At 42.1% G+C, this 26,163-nt stretch overlaps 1 protein-coding gene across 3 annotated transcripts; it reads left to right on the top strand.

Moving 5' to 3' along the window:
* Positions 1 to 21,705: 21,705 nt before the first annotated feature.
* On the top strand, positions 21,706 to 26,007 carry ntmt1 (N-terminal Xaa-Pro-Lys N-methyltransferase 1). 3 transcript variants are annotated; one of them, XM_006782124.3, is made up of 4 exons: positions 21,706 to 21,816; positions 23,316 to 23,475; positions 23,881 to 24,133; positions 24,903 to 26,007. In XM_006782124.3, exons 2-4 carry the CDS (start codon positions 23,317 to 23,319, stop codon positions 25,157 to 25,159), a joined length of 669 nt encoding a protein of 222 aa, XP_006782187.1. In that variant the 5' UTR covers positions 21,706 to 21,816; position 23,316; the 3' UTR covers positions 25,160 to 26,007. The 3 variants fall into 3 exon arrangements, with proteins under 3 accessions (XP_006782187.1, XP_087699598.1, XP_006782188.1); XM_087843472.1 differs by having other exon boundaries at positions 21,706 to 21,865; XM_006782125.3 differs by lacking the exon at positions 21,706 to 21,816 and adding an exon at positions 21,857 to 21,979.
* Positions 26,008 to 26,163: the final 156 nt, after the last annotated feature.

The following is a 26,163-nucleotide window of genomic DNA, read 5'->3' as shown; positions in this document are numbered from 1 at the left end:
AAATCAAGTCCACCTTATGACTTTTAAACCATATTTGGCCCATTTCCTAAACTGCCCAAATATGCCTGCTAGTTTGGACTTGAGATCAAAACAATAACAAAGCACATAGTTTAAACAAGCAGTCTTCACTAGCCATCCAAGTGAAGATTTATGTAAGGAAACTAAGGAAGAATAATCTTCACGACCAGAGATGGGCAGTAACGCGGTACTTGTAATGCGTTACTGTAATCCGATTACTTTTTTCAAGTAACGAGTAAAGTAAGGGATTACTATTGCAAAAACGGTAATTGGATTACCGTTACTTTCCCGTAGAAACGCTGCGTTACTGCGTTACTAAAACCATGATTTTTTGCGAGAATGTCTCATGACAGTGACGTAAGCAAATGCGACGTTTGTGAAAACAGCTGTGTACAGAGCAACAATGGATAATATATCGAGTGCGGGAGAGAGTATGAGCGTGCAGCGTTTAAAGCGTGGAAGTACTGACCTTACTTTGAGTTTGATTCCATAAAAAGTGACATAAAAATTAGTGTCCGTTGTGCATGGGAAGAAAACTTCTTTTTACAGCGAAAAAAACCCCTAAACTTCCGTGCAAACGCCGAGTGCGCTATGACGTAATGGGAAAGTCACAGAGAAACTCGCGGATTCTTCCACTGACCGCTGCGGCACACCTGCACCAAGGTAAACCTCCGCCCACCTGCTTTACAGGTGAAAATAGAGCAAAAGGACCGCTGAGTCTTTGACTTGATTTATTTTCTGCTGTGTTTTACTTGCATCTATTTGAAAGAGTGAGTGTAAACACAAAAAATATTTTATTTTATGTGCTGGAATGTGCAGAAAATAGGTTTAAATATTAAACAAATTTCTTCCAGTCAGAGAATGTTGCATATAATAAAATTTTTGCTTGATGCATAAAGTTAAAAGATTAAAACTAATAAAACAAGTTTTAAAAAGGGACTTTTCCATTTGATTACATTTTGTGTGATGGATTATGTAGAAAAAGTAAAATTGGGCTGAAAGATCTATCGCTTTATCACCTATTCAGGTTGTAAATCGTGTTTTTAAAAAGTAACTAAGTAACTAAGTAATTAATTACTTTTGAAAATAAGTAATCAGTAAAGTAACGGGATTACTTTTTGGGGGAAGTAATCAGTAATTAGTTACTGATTACTTTTTTCAAGTAACTTGACCAACACTGTTCACGACCAAGGTAATTTAATTATACTTTCGTCATATTTTCAACTCAGTTATTATTACATTGAATACATTTGTATATTTCTTCTGTTTTAAATACTGTGAAAACACCTTGGATAATAAACATGCATAAGTTAACAGAATGTTAAAAGTCTTTTCTATACTGTTAATTTTTTTGAAAATCGGCAGCTCCAATTTGCTCACCTCATGTGAAACATGGAGCTAAAACCTCCTTCTACTGCAAACCAAAACTCAAAATCTAAAATATAGCAAAGTGTTTACTGACATAGAGGAAATAAATGTATGATGACTGAAAACAAGAATTATGGCTGTCACAGATGAGAAAACACAAAGTCCTGAAGTTGCTGTGGGGAAAAGTGTTTTGTAACCACTCTGACAGTCTGACAGGTGTGGAGCTTATGGATTTTGTAAGGCGTCACTGATGAGGACACTCTGCTTTTTGAATTAATATTATTTAAGCAAAACTTTGCCTGCAAAATAAACTATTTCCTATCCTGAAAAAGTAAGCCTGAGGTCAGCTTTAGCCTGCTATATTAGGGTCCACTTGTAAAATTGATAAGATGTAAGAGTAGGTGTAGCCCACAGGTTAGAAAAACTTACCCTAGAAGGCCAAAGGATTGCCAGTTTTACACCACATACTGTAATTACCATTTTATACATACCAAACAGCCATTTTTTAGCCATAGTCATTTTTAGCCATTGTGATGTCTTCCAGTGTCTGAGGACTCTTCATTTTAAAGCCTTACTTTAGCATTTTGGCACTATCAATCTGCTAGAAATCATCATGACTAAAGACTAGAGTGAAAAGCTTCCCAAACATTTGGTCCTTCAACTAAAAGTCCTCAACTAAAGTTCTCAATCATCTATCCATTTTCATCAACTCCCTCTTCCCAAACACCTCCTCTAGTTCTTTCAGTTCCCAAGTCAGCTTAGAGACATCGTTCAACTTCACCTATGAGGTATTTCAGGCGTGCTGCTCATGCTCGAGGATGCTCTGAGGCCAACTAAAGATGGCTAAAAGCTTATCTATAACACACTAATAAAATACAAATCACCGGGTAGAGGGTGAGGATCTCGAGAAGGAGACAACAAGGTGGCCATAACTAATCAAAGAATGAGGTAATAATGCTTTATTGCACCGAAAAACATATGGACATACTACTGGCAGGGCATCAGAACTGAAGTAGGATGTAGGAAGACAACTGAGACTCGACACAAAAAGATGTCATCTTTTTGGGACATCATCTGGACTCCACATCTTTCCCACTTACGTCATATTTGGACATGACGGTGTGTGATACAGATACCTGCTAGCTAGTGTTAAGTACCATCCAAATAGTCTGTGAAGGTTCTCAGTCATCCAGGTCATTGTAGTCAAAGGAGCTTGCAAAGAAAAAGCGTCTGGACTTCTTTAAGTTGCTTGAAGACGTTTCACCTCTCCTCCGAGAAGCTTCTTCAGTTCTAAGGTCAAATGGTGGGGAGTCCCAGATTTAAACCTAGTGGGAGTATCCCCCCACAGAGGGACAAAAGGACCCCCTGATGATCCTCTAATCGCCTGAGCCAAGGTGTGAAACTGGGTGTGGGTCCCAATCAGCCAGGGTTTGAGCTCTTTGTGAAACCTGGCCCCACCTTATCATGCGAATTCCTGAGGTCAGATGGCCCAGGATGTGAGTGGGCGTTAAGGCATCTGGGAAGGGATCTCAAAACTGGATTATAGATGGCAGACAGTTGGTGTCGTAAACCACCGCCTCTGTTCAAAGATGGTCGCTCACAGTGGACATAGATGGCTTCTTTCACTCCTCTTTCAAACCATCTGTCCTCTCTGTCCAAAATGTGAACATTGGCATCCTCGAAAGAGTGACCTTTGTCCTTAAGATGCAGATGGACTGCTGAGTCTTGTCCTGTGGAGGTGGCTCTTCTATGTTGTGCCATGCGCTTGTGAAGTGGCTGTTTGGTCTCTCCGATGTAGAGCTCTGGGCATTCCTCGCTGCACTGTACAGCATACACCACATTGTTAAGTCTGTGTTTTGGAGTTTTGTCTTTCGGGTGAACCAGTTTTTGTCTGAGCGTGTTGCACATCGTACATTTTGGGAGGAACACCCTTCAACTGGTGCGTGAGTATGAAAGGGAATCAAGGAAACTAGCGGATTATAGGAACCATCTCCGTTTCAACCTAAGATGCAGACAAAGCAGAGTTGTTCCTAAGAGCCTGCGCCTTGGATCCACTGTCAGGGGATACAGAGCAGACTTGATTCTACAGAGAGCACAAAATCACCTTTTAAGTGAAAGGATAAGACAGGTCCATTTCACTATAGATGCCCTCCAGATCAAGATCAGCCAGACTCTGCAGGAACTGGAAACCCTTCTACCCTCTCCAATCTTAGAAGAGATTTACAAGTTTGTAGACAAGGCTCAGCGGGCTCAACACTCTAAAGGAAAAGAAAGACAACGCAGGAAATTTCACACCTTGCTTTCAAAAACACACACTCCTCATTCTGAACCTACACAACCCAGAGAAGAAAACACACCTGAAGAAAGTCAGGAGAAATGGGTTAAGAACTTTTCAGACAGGAATCTCACTGAACCTGAAAAGAGAGTATTAGCCAAAGGACTCAATTTTGCCATTTCTCCAGTTGGCCATAGTGGACCTCATCACAGCCACAGAATCTGTCATACGGATTAATAAATTATCACAGACAGAAGCAGAGCAAATCAGGATGAAAGTCTCAGCCACCCTCTCCAGTGCCAAAGTCCCTCCGTCCAACCTCACAATACAAGAAAAGAAGGCCGTCGCTTCCCTGAGCAAAGACCACAACATCACTGTTTTACCAGCTGATAAGGGAAGATGCACCGTGGTCCTAAACACTACAGATTACCATACAAAGATCACTACTCTCCTCAGTGACAACAATACCTACGAAGCCTTAAAGTGAGACCCCACAAGCAGCTACAAAAAGAAAGTTATAGCTTGCCTTCAAGACTTTGAAAAGGATAAAATCATTGACCGCCTTACATATCACCGCATTTACCTAGGGGATGCCATACCCTGCATTTACGGACTTCCTAAAATCCACAAGGAAGCTGTCCCACTCAGACCCATAGTCAGTAGCATAAACTCAGCCACTTAAAACATTGCAAAGCACCTTGATACCATCCTTGCTCCTCTCGTGGGGAGCACCCCACACCACATCAAGAACTCCACCAACTTCACTGACAAGGTCCAGAAACTTACCCTGGATCCAGATGAAACCATGGTGTCCTTTGATGTAGTCTCTCTCTTCACTTGCATACCCACCACGGAGGCCGTGGAGACTGTCAGAAAACGACTACAAGAAGACAGCTCTTTGGAAGACAGGACCAACTTCACACCCAATCACATTTGCACACTGTTAGACCTCTGCCTTACCACAACATACTTCAAATACAACGAAGGCTTCTACAGACAAAAACATGGCTGTGCCATGGGCTCCCCTGTGTCACCTATTGTAGCCAACCTTTACATGGAGGAAGTGGAAAGGAAGGCTCTTGGCTCTTTTAAAGGGAGAGTACCCAGCCACTGGTACAGATATGTAGACGACACCTGGGTCAAAATCAAGACACAAGAAGTGGAATCCTTCACTGTGCACATTAACGCTGTGGATAAAAACACATTGTTAAGTCTGTGGATAAAAACACAGACTTAACAATGTGGTGTACGCTGTACAGTGCAGCGAGGAATGCCCAGAGCTCTACATCGGAGAGACCAAACAGCCACTTCAGAAGCGCATGGCACAACATAGAAGAGCCACCTCCACAGGACAAGACTCAGCAGTCCATCTGCATCTTAAGGATAAAGGACACTCTTTCGAGGATGCCAATGTTCACATTTTGGACAGAGAGGACAGATGGTTTGAAAGAGGAGTGAAAGAAGCCATCTATGTCCACTGTGAGCGACCATCTTTGAACAGAGGCGGTGGTTTACGACACCAACTGTCTGCCATCTATAATCCAGTTTTGAGTTCCCTCCAAAGACGCCTTAACGCCCACTCACATCCTGGGCCATCTGACCTCAGGAATTCGCATGATAAGGTGGGGCCAGGTTTCACAATGAGCTCACCCGAAACCCTGGCTGATTGGGACCCACACCCAGTTTCACACCTTGGCTCGTGCAATTAGAGGATCATCAGGGGGTCCTTTTGTCCCTCTGTGGGGGGATACTCCCACTAGGTTTAAATCTGGGACTGCCCACCATTTGACCTTAGAAATGAAGAAGCTTCTCGGATGAGAGGTGAAACGTCTTCAAGCAACTTAAAGAAGTCCAGACGCTTTTCTTTGCAAGCTCCTTTGACTACCATCCAAATAGAATATCAGACAGAATGTCACATAATTGCCTTAAAAAGCTTCCAACAGCACAAACACGGTCCAGAGGTCCACTTCAGGGACTCCAGTTTAGCTGATGTGAAGCCTAGCAAACAACTAGCAGCTATAGCTGCCTGGTTCACCATCCACCTGCCAGTCAAAGAGGCCACACCCCTAATACCATCAGGGCAAACTGGAAGCCTTGATAATATCCAAATGAATGGATAACAAAAACAACCCCCTGATTTTAAAATGGGAGTCTATGGGGATTGACTCACATTTGGAGGCAGTCTCAAGTGGCCACGGGAGGAACTGCAGTAGTTTGTTTTGTCAGCTCGATGGTGCGATTAAATCAGCTTTAACAGATCAAACGTGCATATTTTGAGGGATTTGGGGGTTTCATTGTTCCTTTTAATCACATTCATACTACCTGATACACTGATGTTTACACCATTTTAAAGATCATGCCAGTTTCCTTTATCTTTAAATTTGTTTTCATTTAAGCCACAGTGCATTATCCTTTGTTGCCAGTTTATTCATTATGGACTCTTTCAGCCCACTGCTGTGCTGGATATAAATAACAAAGCATTTGCTCCCATACACAGGATGAGCTGTGCTGAATAAATTACCAAATCTGAGTTCCTCCTCATTGTGTTTACATTTGCTATGGCCCAAACGTCCTCCTTGACATCTTTCTTGGACCCCGTGGCATTTCCCATCACGGAGAGAGGCGGTTTTATTCGGCTAAATCCTTGATGTTTCATGGCACATCTTCGTGATGCGTCTTTCTGTGAGCTCTTCCTGTGGTTTTGACGTCTCCAAGTGATGCTCTTCCTGTCTGTTGCCTGGCAACAGAAGGGGAAAAATAGATGAGGTGATGAGTGAAGGTGAGCCCAAGGGAGATAGGAGGAGAGAGAAAGAAGATATAGGAAGGGAGGGGGAGTAAAGCGCTGGTTGTTATTTTCTTCTTGGCGAGCACTCGTGGCTTGCTCTGTTTCTGTTCTGTAACGTTCCTCTAAAATAAAAATTTAAAAAAACAGAAGCAAACCGCTGTTGAATATGAGATAACACCAAAGGTTAACACATGTCATGAGGTGGATTTTTTTTTTTATTACATTTTAGTGCGTGAAGCAGGGTTTTACTAACCACTATAAGCATGATAAATAGGTCTTGTTTGTGTAGCTGTAGTTCCTTAGATGTATTCTCTTTAAATGAATCGATCCAACTGTACAAATGCACGCACTACAGTGTATAACTGCCGGAGCATGCATATGTTTGCTTTTTATTATAACATGGCTGTGCACTCTCCCTGCACTATACTGTGTACTGTTTACAAGTGACTTTCAGCTAAGTTGCAGTTAATAGATTTCTTTTATGTGCACTTTAAAACATCCTTATATGTTTTTTGTTTTGTTTGCATGCTGTGCAAAAATCTTGAGCCAGGGCTGATTTCCATATAGTTTGCTTCAAAAGGAGAAAGACGTTCTTGTATTTTTTTTTAAGTGGTCTTTATTTATGAAAGTATTTCAGAGTTTTTCTTTAGATTTTGGCTGCTTTTTCACACATTTTCAGTCCAGTCTTTGTACCTGATGATTTTAAGTCATAACCTGACTTATTAATCATTCAAGCATTAAAAAGGCACCTAATTCGAGAGATGAACCACTGTTGTGTCTACATATAACAGGAAACTTGGCATGGAACCAATTTAAATTTTTATCTTTAGGTGCTTTGTTCCAATGTATAGCAAAAACACATAATGTGGTTTCATTTCTTTGATTGGATCCATGAAAAATGCCAAAGACAACACAGTTTGACAGCCATAAAATAGCTTTTCTGCATCAACAAGGTGATTCCCAAAGAGCTCTTAGCTGAAAACCTGGCATATTTCAGCATGGTGTGCAGTGTGTCCTTAAGAATAATTGAGGAAACTGGACAATTGGAAGACAAAAGAAGAAGGCAGACCTGCAAGTGGTATCTACAGAAGATGAATAGTATCTGAAAATCAGGGGGGGGAAATCCACTAATAACACCCCAAAGCTCTTCTTTGAATGTTTCTGCGTCTGTTCCATTCTTAATCAGGATGATCCCACACTGCATCTGTAATGTTGAGGTTGGGGCTCTGGGGAGGCCAATCCATGACTGGCAGTGTTCCACTCTGCTTTTCTATCCAGATATGCTTTTTCTGCACTGACAGTGTGTTTGGGACCATTGCCATCAGTTTCATCACTCTAAAATGTAAGATGTTGCCCTTCCATGAAAATGGCTTCTTGACAGCTGTTCTTCCACTGAGACCATCTCTGATGAGGCTTCAGTGAACATCATATGGATCAGCTAAGGGACTAAATGATCTCGGGTCTCGGGTCAGATCATGTTCATCTGCTGTAGATAGTTGTTTAGACCTGACACTTCTTTATTGTCCACTTGTCCAGTTTCTTCAAAATTTTTAAGTACACACCATGCTGAGATACACCAGACAAACTGTTATCTGTTAAAAGAATGCAGGTTTAGGGTACTTTTATACTGGTGTTACCTGTCTTTTTATATACAATCTGTGTTCACAAACATTTCACATAGTCATCCACCCTTTTAACCAAGATGAATAAAATGTGACTTTCAAGTTTTTTGTACTGATCTCAATCCATTGTTTTTGGGTATTAGTTGAAGGTTTAATGAGTTAAGTTTAGTCTTTCCTGTTTTATTTTGAAAGAGTTTCTTTAGTCTTCTCATTGATTGTGTTTTCATCTACTTACAGCTGTGTTTGAATGGCAGGCTTGTCGAGGGGTTGCAGATCTGATGTCGCCCTCGCAGACTTGTCACAGCAGGAGCTGCTGGCACGACAATGGAGCTTGTCTGTGGTGGTGGCTGTCAAGTCGGCAGCTCCTTTAGTTTCATAAAAGTAAGCCAAATCCTCACTTCTGTCACGCTCCTAACCATCCTCAAGACACAGTTTGTGCAAATGTTCTAAGATTTTTGAACATTTTAAAACTTTATTGTTTTTATTGACTACTTTGAGCTACAGAGGAGCTGTGGTGCAGAAAAATCTGAACTTCTGTTAGTCCATGTGTCCCTCCCAGTGAAACTCTTGGAACTTGTGACATTTATAGAGAGACATCCCACATCACATTGTTAAAAGCAAGAGGAGAGTTCAGTCTGATTTTCCTCCACTGAATAAACCATGTTCTCATTTCTGGGAACTTAAACTGTCTTGTCAAACCAGTGGCACGTTGCATGCTGTCCTGTGCCAGGACATAGTAAACATGACGTGAGTCAGTCACTCCCAGCTTGTAATTTTTAAGGTGCAGGTTACTGTTTTCTAAATCTAACAAAGTACGTTTTAGGATCTAGACGTAAAAAATGAGTAAAAGTACCCAGCAAACGTGTGGATGCTGAATAACCATCTGCTGGCAGTATTTCCTCAATGTAGGTTTACCATCGAGTGTAGTTCTTGAACGTCACCATGATTTTCTTGTTCACCATGAACCCCATCATACCACAACCAGTTTTGACTTTGGAGACGAGGTTTCTGCTTCAACCTTATTTACTGGGTAAAAATCAAAGAAAAAACAGACACAGACAAGAGGATGTTGATGTTATTTCCACATGGAATAAAGGTCTCGTCAGACCGTCTGTTATAAATGAAGAAATCAGATTACTGTTTATTTTGAGGGGATAGGTTAATTGAAAAATCTAAATTGCCCATAGGTGTGAATGCGGGAGTGAATGTGAGTGCGAATTGTTGTCTGTCTCTGTGTGTTGGCCCTGCGACAGACTGGCGACCTGTTCAGGGTGTACCCTGCCTCTTGCCCTATGACAGCTGGGATAGGCTCCTGCACCCCCCACGACCCTGAAAAAGATAAGCAGAAGTGAATGGATGGATAGATGTTTATTTTGAACATTACAAAAAAAGTGTAACTCATAGTTTGCAAATGCAAAACAAAAATAGCCAATATATTAATCAATTGTATATTTAAAAAAAAGAGAGAGTAGGAAAAATCTAAACATAATTATATCCCTCCTTTCTATCTATATTCATCTCATTCCCTCGCCTTTGCATTCACAAATGTAATATACAGTGGGGCAAAAAAGTATTTAATCAGCCACCGATTGTGCAAGTTCCCCCACTTAAAATGATGACAGAGGTCAGTAATTTGCACCAGAGGTACACTTCAACTGTGAGAGACAGAATGTGAAAAAAAAATCCATGAATTCACATGGTAGGATTTGTAAAGAATTTATTCGTAAATCAGGGTGGAAAATAAGTATTTGGTCAATAACAAAAATACAACTCAATACTTTGTAACATAACCTTTGTTGGCAATAACAGAGGTCAAACGTTTACTATAGGTCTTTACCAGGTTTGCACACACAGTAGCTGGTATTTTGGCCCATTCCTCCATGCAGATCTTCTCAAGAGCAGTGATGTTTTGGGGCTGTCGCCGAGCAACACGGACTTTCAACTCCCGCCACAGATTTTCTATGGGGTTGAGGTCTGGAGACTGGCTAGGCCACTCCAGGACTTTCAAATGCTTCTTACGGAGCCACTCCTTTGTTGCCCGGGCGGTGTGTTTTGGATCATTGTCATGTTGGAAGACCCAGCCTCGTTTCATCTTCAAAGTTCTCACTGATGGAAGGAGGTTTTGGCTCAAAATCTCACGATACTTGGCCCCATTCATTCTGTCCTTAACACGGATCAGTCGTCCTGTCCCCTTGGCAGAAAAACAGCCCCATAGCATGATGTTTCCACCCCCATGCTTCACAGTAGGTATGGTGTTCTTGGGATGCAACTCAGTATTCTTCTTCCTCCAAACACGACGAGTTGAGTTTATACCAAAAAGTTCTACTTTGGTTTGATCTGACCACATGACATTCTCCCAATCCTCTGCTGTATCATCCATGTGCTCTCTGGCAAACTTCAGACGGGCCTGGACATGCACTGGCTTCAGCAGCGGAACACGTCTGGCACTGCGGGATTTGATTCCCTGCCGTTGTAGTGTGTTACTGATGGTGACCTTTGTTACTTTGGTCCCAGCTCTCTGCAGGTCATTCACCAGGTCCCCCCGTGTGGTTCTGGGATCTTTGCTCACCGTTCTCATGATCATTTTGACCCCACGGGATGAGATCTTGCGTGGAGCCCCAGATCGAGGGAGATTATCAGTGGTCTTGTATGTCTTCCATTTTCTGATGATTGCTCCCACAGTTGATTTTTTCACACCAAGCTGCTTGCCTATTGTAGATTCACTCTTCCCAGTCTGGTGCAGGTCTACAATTCTTTTCCTGGTGTCCTTCGAAAGCTCTTTGGTCTTGGCCATGGCGGAGTTTGGAGTCTGACTGGTTGAGGCTGTGGACAGGTGTCTTTTATACAGATGATGAGGTCAAACAGGTGCCATTCATACAGGTAACGAGTGGGGGACAGAAAAGCTTCTTACAGAAGACGTTACAGGTCTGTGAGAGCCAGGGATTTTCCTTGTTTGAGGTGACCAAATACTTATTTTCCACCCTGATTTACGAATAAATTCTTTACAAATCCTACCATGTGAATTCATGGATTTTTTTTTCACATTCTGTCTCTCACAGTTGAAGTGTGCCTCTGGTGCAAATTACTGACCTCTGTCATCATTTTAAGTGGGGGAACTTGCACAATCGGTGGCTGACTAAATACTTTTTTGCCCCACTGTATAGGTGGCGATCGTGGCTCAAGAGTTGGCAGTTCGTCTTGTAATCGTAAGTTTGCTGGTTCGAGCCCTGGCTCGGACAGTCTCGGTCGTTGTGTCCTTGGGCAAGACACTTCACCTACTGGTGATGGCCAGAGAGGCCGATGGCGCAATATGGCAGCCTCGCTTCATTCAGTCTGCCCCAGGGCAGCTGTGGCTACAACTGTAGCTGCCTCCACCAGTGTGTGAATGTGAGAGTGGATGAATAGTGGAATTGTAAAGCGCTTTGAGGGTCTCGAAAAAAGCTATATAAATGCAATCCATTATTATTATATAGATATATACACACATATATACATGTACACCCATACTCACTTACCTACAACAGATAATATTTCATTTATTAGTAATTTAATAGTTTTAATAAATAAATATTATTATTTATATAATAATATTTATGTGGATACTTTTACACATGCATGTATATATATGTATATACAGACACGTCTATCTGTATACACCTACCTACAAATATCTATATGTGTATTTACACATATGGAGATTCAAATACCTGTCAGTGCCTGATAAAGTCCTTCCTCATCCAATTTCTTTGTGAAAATTGTTTCTTTTAATAAATTTGTTAAATAACAATAACTAAGTTAGTCACCAAATGGTCTCATGCTGGACATGCTGGACCATTACAACGTGAAATGTTTCATATTTGTGAGGGGAGATTCTTAGCTCAGTAAGATGATAAGTGGTCCTCAGTGAGATGAGTGAGTGAACGGCTGCAATATACATGTGATATACATAAAAGGACCCTCTCAAAGTGCATTGGTTCAGAACAGTGCTAAAGGAATCCAAGTAGATGGTGGTTTCTGTTTTTGTTTTGCTCTATGAACACTATCACACTTGGAGTTCATTTGTGAAAACTTGTAGATTTTGTTCTGGTTTGGTTTCCTTTCATGCAGAGAAAAATACTGAGCAAACGTGAGAATGTTCAGTCTTCTCATTGGCCAGAAGTACAGAAATACAGGAAGAAAGTGCTGTGTTCTGGACTAGTAGATAACATCTAGAGTTTACTCCTAATATTTGCATTTCAGGCAAATCTGTATTCTTCACGTCTGCCGCATCTCAAATGCCAAGCATACCTGGCTAAGTGAAGGTGCTTAGCTTAAACTTCAAGTTGCACTGAAGTCGCACCACATTCTCACCATCAACAAACTGCTCTGGAGTTCTTTTGGAATTGGATCCAGACTACTTCCTCCAAGGGGTCTTGGTGTGGTTGTTTTGTTCTGAATGAGCATAATGTGCACAGCGTGAGCAGACAATAACATAAGTGCATTCCCTCGCCTTTGCACTGTGTACTGTGGTTCTGAAAAGGACAATTCTCAGACCACAGTACACAGTGGGACTACCATTGAATGTATAGTAAAAGTGACTGTGACCATGATCCATTAGTTTTTGAAGCCTTAATGTTAGCATATCGGCCTATACTGTTATACGGTGTTAATCCAGCAGTGGTTATATTTGAATGCGTGGGATGAGTAATAATTAAGTGATAAGGACTCAAAGACAGATGTGAATAAACTACTTACCAGGTGGAAAGCAGAAGTCCATTACCAAAGAACAAAGTACTGGGGAACAAACACACTGCCTGATCCAAAATCCAAAACATATTCAAAACGCACTGAAGGGCAGATAAATAGATACTCACACAAAGAACAGAGGGAAATAAAATAAAAAATACTATAATAATGTAAATACTCTCAGACACAATGAGCGCTAGAGAGGAAACACCTGGAAAACAAAACACAGTTGAAACTAATCAAGGACAATGAAGCGGGGAAGTAAACCTGAGGAAGAAATAAGAGACAAAATGATTCTCAAAATTAAACAGTAAACAAGTAAACATGGAAAAAGCCAACACACAAATGGTGATTTAAGCAAGAGGAGACAAAATAAAAATGATTAATACCAAAACATGAACAGTCAAAAAAGAATAACATTTCTAATAAGAAACATCAGAGATAACAAACCAAACAGAAACTCACAAACACGACCATAACATCCAAATAAAATCCCACTGAAACCAAAGCGCAGATGGACGGTCTGTTAGTACAATTAACTGCACAGCAAGCTGTATTGTTTCTCAGATAACTGCATTAAAAAATTTTCCAAATGGCACCAACAGCACAAACACAGTCCAGACGTCCAGTTCAGAGACTCGAGTTGACCAGTTATTTTGCTAAATAGGCTTAATTATTAACTGTACTACAGCCTAAATTTCAAAGTCAAAGTTTCTGGCAATTTAGTTGGACCCCCAGTTGCCATAAAAGTTGAATATAATATAAATTAAATACTCAGTTCAGGCTTCAAAGCTCAGCTCTTTTAATTAACAGATCATGGCTCATTTTTAGACCTTAAATATGGTTTTAATAAAGAGGTAACACAGTAGGAATCCCAGCTGAGCTGACAACAACACTCCCATTCAACAGTGAGAGGCTCGACTGCTGAAGTTCACACAAAAGGTTTGTTGTAGAGATTAATTTGTTGATATAGCGAACATGTCTACTCTCAGACTGCCTCTTGCTTCCAGGAACTTTGGGTTTTGTGTAGCTGTGAGCGATACACAAACGCACACACTGTGCTCAAGCGTCCATGAGTCACCACAATGACGCACGCCTGCTGAACATTTGCTGTGTGCTTCACCGTTTCATATGTACACGATGGCAAAGGAACGAAGAACTGCAGAGCTGAAGGGAGAAAAACCAGCCTCGAACATTTTATGTCCATATGTTCCTGTGTTGCGTTCATGATCACATTTTAAGGGGAATTAAGTCATCTGTGTGTTAGAAAATAGAGGCTGTGCAGAGAAGTCTGTGATTTAAGCTGAATAGCTAAATGTTCCATGTTTGTAGTCTGTGTTTGCAGTGCTCAGTTTGAGACTTTTACAAGACGTGATACAAAAAGCAGGCACACTCACGTCTGTCAGGTTTATTATGTGCTTATAAGAGGTTAGCAAGCTTGGTTAGCATGCTTGATCCATAAAGCACCAGCAGCACAAACGTGGTTTGGAGGTCAGCTACAGCCGCCTGTGTCACCATCCACCTGTGGGAGCCAGCCTCAAGTGGACATTAGAGGAACTGCAGTTTTTAGCACTCCAGCGCTGGCTTCCTTTCTTTAAGCTCCAGAGCTTAAAAGTAGTCCTCCTGCTGGCCAGTAGGAAGAATGCAGGATTGAATCTTAAACTGTGTGCCAAAAAGCCTTTTGAGAAACAAGATTACACTAAATAGTGATTTTTAATGGGGTTTTTTTTTAATGTTTTTCTAGAAGAGTTACACTTCATGTGTCAGACAGACAAGTATGTCTGCTAGGTCATATTTTTCTAGACCTAACCTTAGCTGGATGAAATGATATTGCATCTTTTGCAAATGCTCTTTTATTTTCATTAATTTTGTCTTTTCCCACTGAGTCTTAATTAAATATACACCTAAGTATAAAATGACTTACGAATAAGGTCAATAATATTCTTCTATATCTTCCCAATTAATAAAGAAATAGCTTTTCACAGCACATTTAACTGACTAATCTCAATAATCTGAAGGTGCATCAGTTATTCTCTCCTCACGTCCCTCCTCTTATGTCCTAAGTGTGAGGATTCAAGGGGTGGAATCAAGGATGCATAAATGAAAAGATTCCCAGTCGAATGAATCTCAAGAGTCGGGAAGGACTAAATGAAAGCGAAGGGAATGTGTGCAGAGCCAAAGGAGGAGGGGGAGGAGGCACAGGATCAATATCTAATTTCAGTGCTGAGCTCACTCTAGAGGCTTTTCCAATAAGGCTGGGATGGAACAGCAAAGTTTGAATAGCTGTGTATCTCTGTCTGCCTCTTGGTGCATCTCTGTTTGTCTCTTTGTCTTTTCCTTCTGTCCGTCTCTCCATCTGCAGCCTCATGGGTGGACCACACCTCCATCTGTCTTTAGGTCCAATGTGAGTGGCATGGACTGAGTAACACAGGCTCAGAGAGTTACTTTTAACATCTTAACATCCTCCAGGTCACTGAATTAGGGGATTTCTATTAGGTTAACATCCAGCTTTTTTTATGGACACAAACAGCAACGAGCCAAACAAATTACCAAAAATACCCACATGAACTCATATTCTTTTACTTGTTTAGCTAACTCAAACTTTAAATCCAGACTACCTCACTGAATAATTAAAAGCACAGCAGATATTTATTACTTATGAACACATTCTTGTATATTTGCAGTTTCCCACATGTGGAATTTTCTTGGGTCTCGTGGGTATATTTTGAGACTTACTTGTATTATTTTCACCTATTTGAGACAACACCACAATCATTTTACTAGAGGACAGTATCCCAGCTCTTATTCTGGCCAGTCCAAAACAATACTCCAACTCATCTGTTTTGGACTGTAGCTGGTGATGGCTACTACTGGTGTTGGTCTGCTGGACCAAGAGAAAATACAACCTCCCAAGGATGAGTTATAAAGTTTATCTCAGGTACGTTGCCCCATGTTTTTCCCACTGTCTAATTTTATGCAGGCTGTATAAAATGAATTTCAAATATAATTTCATTACCTTCACCTTTGGTCACAAGCTCTGTGTGGCGACCAAAGCAATGAGTGCATGGATAAGGAGCTTTCTCCAAAGGGTGGCTTGTCTCTCCCTTTGAGATAGGGTGAGAAGTTCAGTCATTCAGGAGGGACTCAGGGTAGAGCTGCTGCTGCTCCACATCAAAGGAGCCAGCTGACGTGATTCGGGCATCTGATTAGGAGGCCTCCTGGGCACCTCCCCAGTGAGTTGTATTGGGCATTTCCAACTGGGAGGAGGCTACTGGGTAGACACCAAATTGCATCTCTTAGCTGCCCTGGATAGGTTATGGATGGATGGATGGATGGATGTTATCAGTGATGTAAGTTTAGTTGTAGGAGTACTTTATGGATTAAAATCCTCCTCTTTTAATTGTGTTTTCTTCCAATTTGTGTACCTACATGGAAACACCTATGACAGAAGAACCGACCAAGATGTAACAGGTGCCATTTGTTATTCAAACAGCTGTTAAAACATAACCAAACCGCCTACCTTTACCCTAACCCGATGTGGGCCAGCAGATACCTGGTGGAAGTTTACTGACTAAGAAATATGCTCATCTTGACAGTTTCCAAGCCTTATTGTGTTTGAGTCAAAGGTTTATTTAAAGTGCCAGTAACCTCTTATCAACCTCTCAGGGAGCCATCATTAAGTGTTTTATAGGTATTCTTATGAATATGTTCTTAAGACAGTTGGCAGCTGAATGAATTTACCTCACCTCAGCCTTTTATATTTGAGGAAAATCTTGCTCTGATGAGTGTTTCAAAAAAGCTCATTTTACAGTTTATCATCCAGAGTAATTTACAGGGTTGAACAGCCTCAACAATGCAATGGAACCACCAAGCTTTGGTCATTTCTTTTCTCTTTCACTGCAGTCCAAACCACAGCAGTGAGTGCAGGATGGAGGAGTTTGAAGAGGCGAGTTTTCCTTCCTGAAATATTTATAAGAAAATGCACCGGTGCAACTCTGCAGCAGCCACAGCCGCGTTGTTGCCTCTCAGCTGTTAGGCTCTTGCTTTCTTCACATTTGTTTTTGCTTTTTTGGCCATTGTGCACCTGAAGTCATGTTTAACTGGGAAGGTAATCCATCACTTTGTCCCGATAAACATCCACCCCACTTCAGGTAAATACGCTGGTTCAAGTAAATGTGACTTGTAGTGTTTTATTTATTTGAATGAAATCAGACCCAATGTAAGCTCACGTTTTCATATTCATTCAGCCCACTATAACTGCAGCCCTTGAGTCACAATGTAATAAGCAGCAACACATACAACCGACTTTGAATTCATTCTCAACGATAACATAACATCTTCAAAACCCTGCTCGTCTTCGGGTCATTAAAACCCTCAAATTCACCAAAACAATACAGAGGCCACGACCTCGGTCTCTTCAGTGGCGGCCCTGCTGCCCTGAAGATGTCTTTGCAGATCAGCTGCACTTATCTCTGGTGGGTCTTTAACATTTCACATTCCAACATCCAACATGACATTTCCCTGACTTGACGATGCAAGATAGATATATAGCCCACATTATCATACTCATGCCAAGGTTATTTATAAGTTCAGTGTCGTAGGCGTTTCACATGATACCAAACCATCCTGGATTTGGCTTGTTGTAATTATTGACCTTTCTTCATTGGAGAATTCTTTCAGTTACACGATGTTTTTGGGTTTTCTTCCAATCAAATCCCCCCTCAGTGGTTTAGTGGCCCAGTTTTGACCTCCAGGGCTGAAAAATGAGGTCAGTTCTTTTAATATCCATTTGAGGCCCGCTCCAAACATGAGTCAATCCCCTAGATTTCCATGGCATAATGTCCAACTTTATAGCAGAAATAAACATGCGCGTAGCCTAATAAAAAAAATAAATAATTTTTTGTTTGTTTGTATTTTTTAGCTGACCTGTTTAAGGCGTCAGTCATGGCTCAGTGACCCTCTCATAACCAGTGGTGACTAGTAGGGTCGCTTTGGAAAACAATGTATTCCATAACCGCTAGCAGGATGCCGTGGTCGCCAGTGAAACTGTGTAAAACATCAAAAAGTACAATGAAAACCAGAAGCAAAGACAGTTTGCTTTCAAAATAAAAGTGGCACCTTTTGAAACATGTTGGTTGCAGTGGTAAGGAGCAGCTTTTACTCCTTTTTTAGTCCCTTGAAAAGACTAAACGGCAAGTGACAAGTTGGCGCCCTCCACGCAAACTACAGGTGACCTCAGTAATGTGCCAGCAACCAAAACAATAGCAAAGAGGTTATTGATGCAGTTACATCCACCCGAGTCTCTAGCTTTAAGACTTAACAAAGTCCAAACATGTCAGGTGTATAAATATTTAACTTCTGTACAGTTGATTTAGCTCCAGAGACCAAAACAGTTTTTGCATCAGCCTGTAAACGTAATTATTTCTGCTGTAAAGTTGGACATTTTAACACGTATATGGACTCAAGTCCTGGAGCCTCAGATGAACTGCAGTTTTCAGCATTGGTTCAGATGTCCTCTTACAGCCCTCGTGTTTGTGATACTGTTGCTTTTTAGGGCATTTTATTGCAATCATCTGACAAATAATATCTTGCTATGTGATAATTGTACTTAGAGACAGTCCAAGAAGTCTGAGCTCCAGTTTGGGGAGTATAACTCTATGATTTCATTAGTCAATACCAATTAGCAGATATTCATACAGTTTGTGGATGCTGCTTTGCACCATCTTATCCAAATATGGCCACTTTTGACTCCAAAGTCAGCCAAAATCCTAACAAAGAAGCTTCTAAATGTATAGGTGGGTGGGATGGATGACATCACAGTGGCTGTGTCCTTCTTTTACTTATGTGTAAACCAGCAGAATACACCCACACCAAAACCTAAGGCTGGTCTCACATTAGCTTCAGTCGCTCTTTAATATGAGTCCCTGATGTGGCCAATGAAGCCCCGACCAGAACATTTACAGGCTTAGTTTGACCTTCTCTGTTCCTCTTTCTCAAAGGCCTGGTCTTTGCCCGAGCACTCATCGTCAAACATCTCTTTTTTCTGGCACAATCTCCTATTTATTGTTGCTCGAGGTGCTGAATTTACTGGAGCAGCCTGTCTTAAATAAATAAATAAATTGGTAACCATGCTACATCACTTGTAGATGATTTACATGCAGTGGAATGATTGATTTCAAGTGGTCTAAATATACTTTTATTAGCCTGTTACTTGCTTACTTAGCACTGTTTGGCAGGTATCTCTGTCTGTGTGGTGCACTAATACAGTCTGTGCACGCAGCTTCATCACTCCACCCTCTCATCCTCATTTGGTCACTTCTGATTCCAAGAAAACCAACATGGTGTTGACCAAAACATTGATGCTGAGGCTTCAAAACAAGTCCAAAACCGGTGGGTAACATCAGTGATGGTGATTTAGAACATGAGCACACGGCTTCACACTGAAAAAAGAAGCAATTTAACTCATAACTGGCAGCTCGGCTGAGTCTGACTGCTGGGTCTCTTTCAAATTTATGACATGCATCTAGACTTTGTTCAATTCCTCTTGGTTCAGTCTTGATATGGATATGATGCAGTGAGAAATAGGGTGATTTTTGGCCACTTTAAAGCTCCTAAGGGGAAAACAATGAGTGGAAATTGTCAGCTGTGAACGACGCAGAGAAGGAAAAACGTAAACTTCAGAGTGGAATGGACTGCTTTTCAGAAAAAGCAGTAATGAATCCTCTCTTTGTCTTTTTCATGTAAGAGTATCAGTAACTGCTGTTTGTGTGCAAAGTACGTGTTTCCTGAGCAAACAGTATGTTGTACATAAAAACATGTGTCATATCCTCACAGAGCATCCCAGTTTTCTCATGATTGTTTGATATGTGCTGTCCCTGCAGGTTTACTGAGGTTTGCTGTGTGTTCAGTGCAGGAATGAACAGCTCTTCAGCACTGAATCCTCAAACGATGACAAAAATGAACCTTCTCTTTCTCTCTCTCTCTCTCTCTCTCTCCCTCTCGTTTTCTTTTGCACTGGAGCTCCTCTCACTGGTGACCGCAGGAACTGACTGTGTGTCGCTTGAAAGCAGCAGCGGAGTGGATGTGACTGAAACACGGGGTTATTTTCACGACGGTTTTAAATATTTCAGAGAGGAAGCCTTTCTCTGAAGGTATAAAACAGAAATGATCAGTTATATTTTTAATGAGTGCACATGTGCAGGAATGTGGCTGGTTGTATCTGCGCAGTGTAAGCGCTGAGGACTGGAGGCAGATGGAGACTGGCTCTGCAGACTGAACTTTCCAAATCATCACAGTGAAGTTCTCCCCACCTTTTCCTTTTTTCCCATTTAGCTCTATACTGCACTGCCCTCCTGTGGTTCAATGAAAACACTGCAGCTCCACCATGAAACTCCACCTCTTTGTAATGTAAGCAGCTGAGGTGGATTATTGTTTCTGATTTCTTTTCTCACACATCTTGTATGAAGAAGTGAAATAGTTAAGCATGGTCCTGTGCATGTAGTGAAGGACTGTTGTAATGATCGTTGGCTCTGCTGCAAAGATTGCCAGAAAGCTCTGCTCTGAAGAAATTTAAACACTATATTACTGAAACTGTCTGTTCACTTTCTAGCATGAGCTGTACTCCGTATACAAACTGAACTCGGGAAATGGGATTTAAGTAACTTGCTGCCCAAACAACAAATGTTAACTACAGTCTTTGATTTAAAGGAAGGTTATATTTTTATATCTGCAGTTTCATTTGTCACATATATTATGTGATGTGTTGTGTTTGTATGCTTTGAAAGTGTATATATGCCTTTTGTACACGGGTCAGTCTGGAAAAAGAGATCTCACTTTCAATGATAGGACTCTTACTCTAACTCCATCGGCTTACTGTGAGATTTATTCCTTTGCTGTTAAAATTCCACCTAAGCTTTAGAATTAGAAGGACAGTGGTGCTGTTTTTATGTTACAAAAATGAAACAACGAAAAAAGAAAAATGAGGATTTATCCATCCATCAATCCATCCCCACCTCTTCCAGCTGTTCCAGAGAGAAAATAAGGTGTTTGCAGACCACTGGACAGATTTTAAACTCTCTCAGCCTCATCTAGGAGGTGTCCAGGAAGAAGCCTGAACCACCTCAGCTGGTTTTGTTCAGTGTGGAGGAGGCTTTAATGACCACATTATTAATGCCTCACCCCATCTCTAAGGCTGAGCTCAGATACCCTCTAGAAAAATTTCTTCAACCTTAATACAGTAATACTACTATTACTACTACTACTACTACATCTATTGCTACTACTACTACAGCGGAGTAGAGCTGCTGCTCATGCGTGTTGAAAGAAGATGAGGTTGTTCAGATATCTGGTTAGGACGCCACCTAAAGCAGACCCAGAACCCCCTGGATAAATTCCATATCTCGTCTGGCCTGGGAACACCTTTGGATTCCCAGGAGGAAGTAGAAAGTGTAGTTGATGTGAAGAACGTCTGGAATACAGACTTCAGGCAAATGCAAGATAATAATAATAATAATAATAATAATAATAATAATAATAATAATAATAATAATAATAATAATAATAATAATAATAATAATGAGTAGTAGTAGTAGCTTTATTATTTAATTTTTAACATCCAGAGATGACTGGAACCACTGAAAAGCGAACAGGGATTTTTAAGGTGAGGCAGATGGGTGTGGAGCCTTTTTGTTTTATACTCGGCTTTTTTTCCCCTTGTCCTGCCACGGTTCTTATAGAAAGTCATAATAAGTAACCCTGACAGGAAGCAGAGATGATCCTGAGCTGTGTTTTTTATGTTTCATCCTGGGTCTGAAATGACCTGGTCCAAAAGCACAGGTGAAAGAAGTGGGTCTACGATGGGCAGCAGGGGGCGCTGTGGCCGCTTCTTCTCCCAGGAAACCAAAAGAGGAAGTAACGTATAGTGTGTGACGGTCCCAAATAGAAAAGTGAAGCACAGCAGACACCGGGAGTGGGTTCAACAGGGGCCGAGGAGGGAGTGGGACCAGGCGCTGACTCCAGACCAGGTCGGTGTGATCACGGAGAGTGAATCTATCGGGCTGATAACCGGCAGAGGCGGGTATTTAACAGCGGAAACAGTGTAACGGCGGCGGCTAGGTGCAAGTTAGCACGTGCAGAGCGTCAGACGAAGGAGAGGGAGAGTACGTAAAAAGTGACAGAGAGCGACAGGTGGGAAGTTTCTGATTAAAAACGACAGAAACAGGCAGTTATTTGTTGTTGTGAGCAGGTGTAGGAGGCAGATATAGGTGCAGCTGTCACTTTAAGAGGACTTTGTAAACTTTATTAACTGCTCGGTTAAAGCAGAAATCATAAAGAGTCATTTACTTCCACTTATAACACAGTTACTCAGATTTGGGGAAAATATTGGCTGTAAAAAGCGAGTATTTCGTTTTGTAACTGTAAATCAGATACAAGAAGGAAAAATATAACAGAAAACTGTCCTAAAGCCTGGCAGTGATTACGTCCACAGCCCCAGTGTGAAGTATTATTAATAATGATAATAATAATAAATAGCAGTTTTATGGTTTCATGTAGCTGCTTCTTTCTGTAGTCATGCTGTTCCTGTGTGAAACACACAAAAACTCTTTAAACCATCCACTCTGTCCTGCTCACAAGACAGGCGCTGACAGCTGAACTGCAGCCACATGATGCCACATTTGGCCTGTGTGTGTGTGTGTGTGTGTGTGTGTGTGTGTGTGTGTGTGTGTGTGTGTGTGTGCGCGCGCGCGCGCGTTCCCCTCTCATGATGAACAGGTGAAAGACCTCATGTCCCACTGTCCGGTGCCAGAGAGTGAGGTTTGTTGCTCAGAAACAGGAACTAGCCTGTTTATTTCTGCGCAGGTGTCTTTATTTATTTTTAGTGTGGCTCGGTCTTCTGTCCGGAATGGAGACAATAAAAAGCATTTTGCTGTCATCATAACAATAAAAGCAGCACAACTAAAACAATCTCCTCTCAGGCTCCTTTAGGCAGGTATTTAAATGTTTCCCACAGGAATGTGAGTCAGTCTGACCATGAGCTGAAGTTCGAAACAGTTGCGTGACCTCATGGACGCCACAGCAGAAATCTTTCTGGATCTTTTTTAGAGCCACTAAAGTGCAGACACCTCCAAACAAAAATCCAACTATTTCACCCACCAAAACTGGAGCTCAGACTTCTTGGATGGCCTGTTATACAATTAACCGCATAGCGGCCACATCATTGGTCAGATGATTGAATTATAAACACTAAAAAGACACCAACAGCACAGGTGTGGTCCAGATGTCCTGTCCATGGAGCACTACACCCCTAATAATTCAGTCTTTCAGTGTAAACAAGCGGATATACTCTATATGGAAGAAGCAGCTGGTTAGCAGCAACTGAACTTTCAAAATAAGAGTGGTCAGTGACATTGCAAATTTAACTTCCTTCAAAAATCCTTGAATCTCTTTTGATGTTGACTGAAGCTTTTTTTTTTATGATTCAGCCATTGATTGATTTTCACATTTTTGTGCATTTTCCTTTCAGAATGGGGGACATAGTCGAGGACGAGGCGAGTTTCTACTCCAACGCTCAGGACTACTGGAAGGATATCCCACCCACAGTGGACGGCATGCTGGGAGGCTATGGCAGCATCTCCAGCATCGACATTAACGGGTCCAAGGCCTTCTTGCAGAAATTCCTTGGCGTAAGAACCTCTAAAAAGATTGTAGCATGTTTGAGTTAGCACTCTGTGTACAGGGAATTCATGGTTTTCAGACATTGTTTTCAGACATTGGTTGTTAAAATATAAAATTAATAATTAATAATAAAAACTGGAGAATAAGACCTTTCATGTGCCGAGCAGCCACTAATTCGACATGCTGATCTGACCCTTGTAGGGTTCTCCAGTGAATTATTATCATTATGCTTTGGATTATATGTAGGAAAAACTCATTATTTTGTAATCTGTGGATAAAAATGGGTGATAACACCTGTATGACCTTCAAAGGGAGCAAGTGCTGCTGTTTCCTTGTTTGTGATGTCATTGAATTGTGCTTTACTTGGGTCTTTGTGTAAACCCTAGTCATCTTTTTTTCTCTTTCCTCTACAGGATAGTGAAGGGAAGACTGGCTCAGGCTGTGCTCTGGACTGCGGCGCAGGCATCGGTAGGATCACAAAGCGCCTGCTGCTGCCGCTGTTCAAGACTGTTGACCTGGTGGACGTGACACAGGAGTTCCTGGACAAAGCCAAGACATACCTGGGAGATGACGGCAAGAGGGTGGGCAACTATTTCTGCTGCGGCCTGCAGGACTTCGTGCCGGAGAGCGGGCGCTATGATGTCATCTGGATCCAGTGGGTCATTGGTGAGTCTGAGTCGGAAAGCAAATGAAAAATGGTGCACGATTAGATGACCTAAACTTCCATCCATCCATTTTCTTCCGCTTATCCGGGGCCGGGTCGTGGGGGCAGCAGCCGAAGCAGAGAAGTCCAGACCTCCCTCTCCCCAGCCACCTCCTCCAGCTTATCCGGGGGGACACCAAGGCGTTCCCAGGCCAGCCGAGAGATATAATCTCACCAGCGTGTCATGGGTCTGCCCCGGGGCCTCCTCCCGGTGGGACACGCCCGGAACACCTCACCCAGGAGGCGCCCAGGGGGCATCCTTGTCAGATGCCTGAACCACCTCAGCCGGCTCCTTTCGATGTGGAGGAGCAGCGGCTCTACTCTGAGCCCCTCCCGAATGACCGAACTTCTCACCCTATCTCTAAGGGAGAGTCCAGCCACCCTTCGGAGGAAGCTCATTTCCGCCGCTTGTATTCGTGATCTCGTTCTTTCGGTCACTACCCACAGCTCGTGACCATAGGTGAGGGTAGGGACGTAGATCAACCAGTAAATTGAGAGCTTCGCTTTTACACTCAGCTCTCTCTTCACCACAACAAACCGGTGCAGCGTGCGCATCGCTGCAGCCGCTGCACCAATCCGTCTGTCAATCTCCGGCTCCCTTCTCCCGTCACTCGTGAACAAGACCCCGAGATACTTAAACTCCTCCACTTGGGGCAGGAACTCATCCCCGACCCGGAGTGGGACCTAAACTTTCCTCATTCTAATAAATTTTTTTGTTCTTCCCACCCTTAGGTCACCTGACAGACGACCACCTAATAGACTTCCTGCGCCGCTCTCAGAAGGCGCTGCGGCCCAACGGTCTCATTGTCATCAAGGACAACGTGTCATACGAGGGCGTGATCCCTGACGAGGAGGACAGCAGCGTGTGCCGCGATCTGAACATAGTGTGCAGCCTGGTTAGCAAAGCCGGCCTCCGCATCGTCCATCAGGAGCAACAAAGGGACTTCCCGAAGGAGCTCTACCAGGTCCACACGCTGGCCATCAGATAGAGGACAAGCGACAAAGGGCGTGGGGCTTTTTAATAGTCTGTTTTCTATCATGGGTCACTCTCTAACTGTGGGCTTTGTCTATTCTGGGGTCACTGCAGTGTGGGGTAATGATCACTCCTGCTATAAAATGTTTCTGCATCATCCACAAACGCCACTTCCTGTGCTGGACTTTTTCAGGACGTCCGCCAGATGCAGCTGCGTCGCTGTCTCCTGAACAGTTATCTAACGGACGTTTTCTCTGTGAGGATTTGCTGCTTTTATGTCGCAGAATATTTTTAAAAAGCTCACTTTAAGGAAAATGTGACAGAGATTTTTGTTATTTTTGGACATTTTATAGGAAAAATACACCAAACTGCAGATTAACGACCAATAAAAATGATGTATTTGTTGCAGCAGTCGATTTTTGATCTGTGAGGCTGGACGTTCTCCTTAAGGTGTTTTTATATGTGTGAACGGTTAGCTAACTGAGTGGTTGTATCCGGGTTACCAGGTTTGTACTACGATTCCTGAAACCCTGCCTAATGATGCACGGGAGAAAAGAGCACCACATGCATCTGCTGGACACAGCATGGGATGCTGGGAGTTGGAGTGTAGTGGGATTGTATGAAGGGGCGGAGTCAGTGCAGAGAGTCATTTACCTCAGGGAAGCTGGAAGATAAAAATCAAGGAAATGGAGTCAGTGTCGTGTTTCTTTGCTCTCTGTTCACAGCACACAACCAAGCATCTTTATTTACTTTTAGAAACCTGTGGAGCTGTGTCACAATTGGCTGTGCAGTTTCACATCAAAATGAACCAATGCAATGCCCACATCAGGCATTCAAGCACTACATGAACAAGAATTCTCTTAATGTGGGATTTATACATTAGATCCAGTCACAAACCCTAATGAAAGCCTTCACCTTAATTTGCCGTGCGCCTCCTTATAAACAACTGCATGTTGTGTTTTCACGGCTGATGACTGTGATGGGCCTGTTCAGTTCCATTGTTTCTTGTTACAGATGTCA

Source organism: Neolamprologus brichardi, chromosome 7, assembly GCF_056152115.1.
Source record: "Neolamprologus brichardi isolate AB-2024 chromosome 7, ASM5615211v1, whole genome shotgun sequence".
NCBI lineage: Eukaryota > Metazoa > Chordata > Actinopteri > Cichliformes > Cichlidae > Neolamprologus > Neolamprologus brichardi.
This window is presented reverse-complemented; position numbering and strand designations above follow the sequence as displayed.

Coding starts and splice junctions, on each gene's coding strand:
- ntmt1 (XM_006782124.3), top strand. CDS start 23,317: ATGGGGGACATAGTCGAGGACGAGGCGAGTTTCTACTCCAACGCTCAG. Junction 23,476..23,880: donor TCTTGCAGAAATTCCTTGGC/GTAAGAACCTCT, acceptor TTTCCTCTACAG/GATAGTGAAGGGAAGACTGG. Junction 24,134..24,902: donor CTGGATCCAGTGGGTCATTG/GTGAGTCTGAGT, acceptor TCCCACCCTTAG/GTCACCTGACAGACGACCAC.